The sequence below is a fragment of the Lycorma delicatula genome, chromosome 1, assembly GCF_047948215.1.
Source record: "Lycorma delicatula isolate Av1 chromosome 1, ASM4794821v1, whole genome shotgun sequence".
Classification (NCBI taxonomy): domain Eukaryota; kingdom Metazoa; phylum Arthropoda; class Insecta; order Hemiptera; family Fulgoridae; genus Lycorma; species Lycorma delicatula.
The window spans coordinates 57,890,720-57,899,183 of record NC_134455.1 but is presented as its reverse complement, the minus strand read 5'-3'; the positions used below and the strand labels follow the sequence as shown (position 1 = coordinate 57,899,183).

Sequence of the window (8,464 nt, the reverse complement as noted above, 5' to 3'; positions counted from 1 at the left end):
CCGTATGGTTACACATTCTGCAAATAAATAATGGTTTACAGACAGTTCTGCAAATAGTGCAAGAAAGGATGGAGGGGCTGGAGTTTATGCAAAAGCTTTCCAGTTATCGCAGCCTGAGGGGAAGCTAGCCATTAACTTTGATGGCAAGGTCATAGCAGTTTTTCTCATCTTGGAATCCATAAAAATGATCAAACCATAGAAAGGCGTTATCCTCATTGATTCGTAAGCTACCATAATTACTGTTTCTGATACTTCCTGCTCTTCTACAAATCAAAGTTAATATGTGTCAGGAATTGATTTTAGAAGGCATACAAGTCGTTTTATAGCAGATAACAGCACACTGTGGGTTATTGTGCAATGAAAAAACTAATAAATTAGCTAAAGAAGGTGCCAGAAAGGAACACCCCGATAAGCCAATACCTTTTGTTAACAGCAAAAAATTAATCAAATCATCAATCATGGGAGAGTTGGAGCAGAAATGGTGGCTACAGTTAAAAGAGAGCAATGGGTATCGTTACTTGAAGAATGCCAGTAGATCTTCCAAGGGATGAGGCCATTGCACAGTTTCAAATAGGGCATGACTATCTCCACAGTCACCCCCATTGCGGAGTTGCCGAATCAGCAACATGTCCACTGTGTCAACAAGGGTCTACATCAGCCTTGCATCTATTGACTTATCCTGAATTACAGGACGTTAGAACCACAGCAGAGTGAGGATGAAGTATATTGGGCTGCTAGACATTGCATGGCTGAAATGGCCCAAAACAATCAAGGCATAGGGTAGAAAAATTTTTTTTAAATATATATATGCGACTGTTGTTTGTGTGATTTTAACTCAATTGATTTGATTTAATAATCAAATTATGTTTCAATGTAAATATGATTACAACAAATTTCATAAGCTGCTTTTATAAAACCAAGCATCAATGATCAAATTTTAATATCTTTACCTACAGATATAAAGTTGGTTTTGAGAAAATTTTAGATTTTTGTGATGCCTCCTTTTTGAGTTACTTCAGTTTGAATACAGCAGATTTTACAATACTTATATGCTTCTAAAAAAATAAGGATATGACTCCCAGGTCTCAACCTCCCAAAAAAAACTTGAAGGTGGATTTCTATTTTCAATTTTTAGCTTATACTGGAACTAGTGATCCACTTCAAGATGTGTTTGGTGAAATGGGCATAAAGAAGATTTGCATTAGACTTGGTGCACATCTCAATAAATGTGCAACAGACACTAAATAACTTTTTAGAGAGAAATCAGTTGGCTGAATCAAAGAATTTTAGAGGGATATACAATTCAAGGCCAAGTAAATAGCATCTGTAATAATAACCATGGTCAAGGAAACCCTCAACCAGTAAACTCAAATTTCAAATCAGCCTGTCTGTAAATAACCAGTTTAAACTTTGTAAGAAAGAACTGCTTATAAGTTCCTGTGGGAGCCACTTAAATGTCAAATGATTCTGACAGAAGAATTTGGATGTTCTCTGCTTTAAAAATAAACTGTCTTCAACCACTTTTTGACTGATCAATGTTAACTCATCAACATCTCTAAAGACTTTATATCAGCTTGCCTCTAAGGATGAAAACATTTCAACCAGTGCTGGATCTACAATAAAACCCTGAGAGAAAATGATCTTCCATCGAAAAAGTCCAGCCTCATCAAATCGTTAATTTTTACTTTTACTGCACTGTTAGGCAAAAACTGCACAAAGCGAATGTCATACTGTCTTTTCTACCGTTTCATTTCACAATGTAAAACCAGTTTACACCTGGATTGGGCAGCATTCTTTATGTTCATAAAAATGAAAAGCCAAGTAAATAGACATACTTTTGATCTTACTGAGGATTTTTAAATAGTATTCCAGCAGTAGTGTTATCATTCAATACAGTTATGCGAATGTTCAATTATAGCATCAGTCAATTATTTTAGATACAACATATGATCTGTTGAACAAAGCTTCTGAAGATTTAAAATTACATTTAGAAATGGTTTACTAATTACTCGGATAAAATAAATAATTGAACAAAAAAATATTTCTTTTACATCACTATGAAACCCATAACTGAAGTGTTGTACTATTTTAGAGAGGAACATTTTTTTTTAACTCCTTGATAATTTTTTTAATATATCAGATGTATATAATTCCCCTTTTGAAACAACTAAACTTTTCATAAAAATTACATGCATTAAGAGCTTCAATGCTTTTAGATAAAGAGCTACTATCACTAGTGAGCATTTAAAAAAAAAAGTAAATAATTTACAAATATAACCGTATAATAAATAGTTAAATAATAGTAGTTTACAAAGTATTTCATTAACACACAATAACTTGGATTATTAAATAATTAGTCGTACAAAAGATTTTTTTTTTTGGTGAATGAATGATACCTGCATTAGAAAAAACACATTACATACTATGAAGCTAACAATTAAAATAATTATTAAAAATATAATAAAATAAATAAAATTTTAAGCATGCAATATTGCACAAAATTAGACAAATGTAGGCGCAGTCTTTGTGTGTGTATATATATATATGTATTTACATTCATAAAGGTATATAACTGAATAAATTTAACAAATTAAACGGTTTGTTGCTGATCCAAAACAATAAGATGCTAATTTATCTTGAAGACAATGTAGAGTTGCTGGTTCAAGTTGAAGTGTAACTACATCTTGCTTTTCATTTACTAAAGATTTAGGCACTGTTAATTCACCGACAATAACTTCTTTTGACTCTTGCAGTACCTGGAGTAATAGTTATAAAAAGTTACACTCAAATAGTATTATGTGTAATAAAATAACCAAATTTTTCTAAGCTTAAACCAAATGTCAATACTTTATACCCTAAACAGTAAAATACACTAGACAAACTTTTAAAATCCATTAGAAATCTTTTATAACTGTAAAAACACCTGAAAAATTTTATGACTTTCTTTTCTGCAATGTTACAGTATCATGAAAAACAATTTTGTATCTGTAAGACACTTTAATATACTGACTGAGTTACAGACAACTGGTACTTAGTATGTACATGTATTCAAGTCTTTTTAATGTAATTAAAAAAACTTATTGTTTTTTAATCATACATGTATCAAAACAATTTAATAATAAATAAAAAATTACATCAATTTTTGTGTTATTACTATAAAGCAAAAATTCTGATTTATGTTAATCTGTGTACTGTTAATTATAGTAATATTATTGTTATTTTATATACTGTACTATTTACTGTTTTAACCAATATATTTTTAATGAATTTATGTTTTATTCAAATTTATTTATTTATGTTTTATTAGATTTTAAAGTTATGTTTCATTTTTTAATGAAGTGAAATGTATATTACGGGGCACCTTTCTTTATGGACAAATTAAAACAAACAGTTTTAGAACCAGCAGTCTCTTAAAATAAATGATTTTTAATAACATACTCAAAACAACAAGCCCTCTGACAAGTACATTTTTATGTCGGCAGCGGCTAGTACTGGACCCTAAGCCAGGGAGGGATCGACATCTGGCAATGATTGATACAATATCTAAGGTATTCAAACACATGCTGCAACAGAGGTTGTCCAGAGCTATAGAGGATGCAGGAGGGCTTTCAAACAAGCAATTTGAATTTCATAGAGGGAGGTCAGGTTTAGATGCGGTGGCAGAGGTTGTGGGGATGGCAAGAAGAATAATTCGTGAGAGCGTAGCATTGGATGTCCTCTACACTTTTAATTGTGTGATCAACAGTGCCATCAGGACCACGCTGGTGAACAGGAGAGTTCCCCCATACCTTCAAAGGATAATCCTTTCTTGTCTCAATGGCCGCAAACTCATCTGTGTGAGGTGATGGATGGACCGGTTGAACAGCGTATAGATAGGAGAATAACACAAGGGTCGGTCCTTGGACCGATCCTTTGAAATATTGTCTACTATAGTGTACTCTGGGTTCCATTACCACCAGGAGTCATGGTTGTAAGGTATGCAGACGTTTTGATGAATGTGGTTATTGTTAAGTTATTGTTATGGATGTGTAGTGACATGTATAGTGTGTAGTTGCTGTTATGCTGTGTTGCATGTGTGGTGCACTTTTGCCTTATGTGATCTTGTTTGTGTGTGTGTCTTTCTGCATGGTGCTTGATTGTGTATGTGTTTCCCTCTTCCTGATGAAATGCACACCAGCTGTACCAAGAAGGGGGTAGCCAGGGGTGGAGGTTTAGTCGGTAGTGCGCAGGAATACATACACACCTAATATTATCTTGCAAAACCTGTTAGCAAATCTGACACTGCTTCAGAGTCTGTAAATGGGATTCCTCCATCTCTTTAAAAAAAGTACATTTTTATGTACAAATATGTACATAAAAATAATTTGCTTTAATTTTTTTGTAATAGAATACTTTATATTAAACCAAAGGATGAGCACAGAATAGTATAAAATTTCAAAAGATGATGAAGGCAGGAAACCAAATAGATTCTTTACAAATAAAATTAAAAGAACAAGAAAAACAGCACAGGAAAATTGACTGATCAAAAAATATACTGAGTAGAGGAAAAAATGATTTCTCAGAAGGAAGATAGTGTACAGTAAAAAAAAAAAAACTTGGGAGAAATAAAGCCAAAATGTATTATTTATAGAGCTGCAGATAGAGAACCATTATTAAGGAGAAAAAATGGTAATTGGCAACAGGATATAATAGGCAATAGATAGAATGTCTACAGAGAACAATTAAATTAGGAATATAAAACAAAGATAATGAATTTATCAGAGGTTACAGAATTCTGGTAAATAAGGAGTAAAATAATAAAGGTTGGATAAAGCAAGGCAAGTATCAAAATCAGAAACGCACAAGAAAGAAGATCTTTTATACAGAAGTTTGCTGTAATCTAACATAGATCAAAGAATTAAAAAGTTTTTGTAAGATAACTGTCTGGAATAACACATTATATCCACATTAGATAATATTGACAGCACAAAAAGCCAAAAAAAAGAATCAGATTTTTTCTACATAGAAAGGACGTTTTTATTTTAAGGCCACTGCCTCTAAAAATATGTTACAGGAGGACATTACCAATTAAAAATGAAGACCTAAGTTAAGTAGGAAAGGAAAGAAGTTTATACTAGAATCATTAAAGAGGCAAACTAAGTTAAAGACATTCAAGTTTAGTTAATTTTATAATGGAGGGTAACTGTACTAGTACAGGCAATTTGTCATCAAAATAGGCTGTATTTGAAAATCCTTACCTACTGATTGATCTTTTGTCCATGCGTTAGGGGTGATGAGGGAAGCTTAACTCCAGATTTTTAACATCCCCCCTCCCATAGAATTTTGAAAAACTCAAAAAGTTTTTGAAATGCGTTTTTCTCTGAATCTATGCATTTTAGAGAAATGTTTTACAAACAAAAGATGTAAAGGACATTCTCCTCCACAATTAATGTCTTTGAAGTTATGCTGTATAATTTGAAATTGAAATACTAGGTGGCGCTAAAGTTGTAAAAAACATGTTTTTTCGGTTTTTCACCGGAAAAAATTGTTTTTCGTCTGTATTGCATTTGGAAAAGTTGTTAATCTCAAAAAAACAGACAATTTTTATTCAAACAATTTTCTTGTACGACTTAGCATTCCAGAGTTATAAGGGTACAATGGCAACGCAGCGGTCCTATTGTTACTGTAGCCGGGGAGATCAGCATTGTTCAGCGACTAGACCGGTTTCGAACATGTGCCCAATTCACAACATTTTCACAAGCTACAGCTCTAAAACGTTTAAGTTTTATTTTTTATCAGCAATTTAACAAAGTACATCAGAGCTAATAAAGTTGCTTTTTGATTGATTTTTTTGGGTCTTAATATTATCATTAAAATTACTTGAGATACCATTCTGGAACCTACTTTTATCATTTTTCAAACAAGATTGTATGTAGAGCCACTAATTTTGCTCAATATTTGAAACCAGAACCTGCTGAGTTTTAACTACAGCATTATTTGATTTTTAGAGCAAAAATCTTGGTGAAATCTTTCACTGCCATAACCCGAAAACAAAGCATTTCCAGATTTACAACTGTAAGAACATTTTTGAGAGAAATCCACCAATAGAATATGGCAGAGAACACTCAGTGTATATATTCAATAATTATGTTTTAAACAGTTAGTATATAAAATAACTTAAATGAATAAAAATATTTTTTTTTCTAATGATACCAAAACAAAAAAAAACTTTAATTTATTAGGCATTTCTCACCAACTCGATGTAGGATAATACCCTAAAAATGTCAAAACACTTTCCAAACTAAATTTTAGTTTAAATTAAAAGTTTAGTTGTAAATTAGCAGTTTAAATTCTAGACTTCACAAATACTAATGAAAAACTTAACTCATTTACTTAACCTTTCGACACATGGACAGCAATATGCAAATAATAGTATCAATTTATTCAAAAATTCATCCTATCAATAGTGAAATTAATATATCACAAAGTAGCAAAGAAATAAATTAATTTCCTGTTGCTAGGTAGTATTAAAAATATACTTACTCTGGCCATTTCAGGAGTAGGAAATGTTGTAAGATCGGCATCAATTCTGCTTCCTTTATTTCGCCTCAGAACTTCATTATTCACTTCATTCTGTAAAATAAAAAAGGGAGGACCAATGCACAATACATAACATGAAGTTGAAAACATTATATTTTAGAATATTTTAAAGCGTCTACTCTAATTTAAAATTCTTAAATTACCTAAGCAGCACATATCATTACCCTTTAATAAAATATCATAATTACACTTTAGGTACAGCAGTCACCATGCTTGCTTCTATTCAGTTATCATCAGATTTAATTTCCAACAAGAATCCAAGTTTTTTTTTTACCTACAACTTAATTAACTTCATTTTCAACATTACGACAAATGGTCTTAAATGTAAATAACTCCTGGTCATTGTTCCTAATGCTAAAAAAAGGTATAAAACTGATGCTCATATTATCTCCACTTTATCATTAAGGGTACATAAAAGAGGAACAGCTGCTCCAAGTTTCATCAATTCCTTCATTGTCCATACTTCCATCACAATAGTAAAACAAACCGTGGAGAATCAAACAAAAGTAAAATGGTCTATGTTCCTGCTTTAGAATTTTCTCAAATAGTAGGAACCTTATACATACTGGCTGTACAAATAGAATTATCAAACAAATATCTATAAGAGTAATCAATGGGTGTAATGTTTAGGATTGGACTTTTAAGTTTTCTCTAAAATAACAATTTTAACAAAAAGTCGGATCAAACCTCCATGAGGTTTGCCTTGATATATCTGAACAAATAGGAGAATTTGTCTAGTGAACTGAACTTTTTTTTTTACATCAGAAGTGGGAAAATTTGCTTCAACCAAACACCCAGTAGCCCATACATACTGGGTATGTGGGGTTCACCGCATGCACGGTGGGACCCAATGAAAAACCCACTCCCTGCCAATGATGTGGTGATGGAATCACCTAATAAGGTTTTTATCGCAATCACACGTGTCCGTGAGCACACCTCTATTGAAGGGTCCATGGCCTGATAACCATTGGACCGTCCAAAAGTTTGTCTCCCCATGCTTCCTATCACACCATGTTCTAATACATGGGATTAACTTATACGTCCAGCAACCATAATAAGCATCATCTTGATCTTCCAGAATTGCAAATATAATCTAAAATTTTCAATAATCTTAGACAAAGAGGATTAGTAAAGGCCGTTATAACCAGGATTGGCACATTTATTCACAAATATGATCCTTCACAAGGTGGTATTCCCAACTTACAAATTTAAATAAGGAATCTTCTTGAATTGAAAAGCAAATATGACACACCATTCAATCAGAAACTAAATTGCAATATTTTGATGATGTTTTAGCTTAGGATCGTATATAAATCAAAGAAGACTTGTGTATTATAGAGTCCAATTTGCAACATTTAATAAATAATAGTAAAAAATCATCTAATCAAGAATTTAGTTGAAATACAACATTTAAATAAACACAACTACAACCCATTGATATACCTTTATTTAGAGGTAATATGTTACAGTGGCAGCACTATTTTAATATATTTATTGATTTAGTACATAATAGAAACGATTTATCTAATATTTAACAATTACACTATTTACATTCCTCTTTGAAGGATAAAGCCTTAGCCATCATTAAAAATCTGCCAATAACAAAATGAAAATTATATTTATTAAAAACACAATTTGATAGCAAATATATAATTGAATTTCACAATGCTAAGCGCATTTTAAAATCAGATTCTATAAAAAGAGAATCCGTAGATACTTTATCCAAATTTATTAATGAAATTTCCTCATATATGAATTTGCTTGAAACAATGCAACTTCCCTGTAAACACATATGAATTTATTGTTGTCCAATCTCTAACATGAAAACTAAACTACAATACCTCAAGATTATGGAAGGAAAAGTTGTCAAATCAAAGGTTTCCCA

At 31.7% G+C, this 8,464-nt stretch overlaps 1 protein-coding gene across 5 annotated transcripts in view; it reads right to left on the bottom strand.

Annotated features, from left to right (window-relative positions):
* Positions 1-2,026: 2,026 nt before the first annotated feature.
* DCTN1-p150 (dynactin subunit 1) overlaps positions 2,027-8,464 on the bottom strand; it is a 190,824-nt gene continuing 184,386 nt past the window's right edge. For all 5 annotated transcript variants that reach the window (XM_075355121.1, XM_075355120.1, XM_075355122.1 and 2 more), the window contains 2 exons: positions 6,523-6,612; positions 2,027-2,756 (listed from right to left, as the gene is read on the bottom strand). In XM_075355121.1, the coding sequence (XP_075211236.1) occupies positions 2,583-2,756; positions 6,523-6,612 (264 nt within the window). In that variant the 3' untranslated portion in view covers positions 2,027-2,582. The remainder of the gene's footprint in view (positions 2,757-6,522; positions 6,613-8,464) is intronic.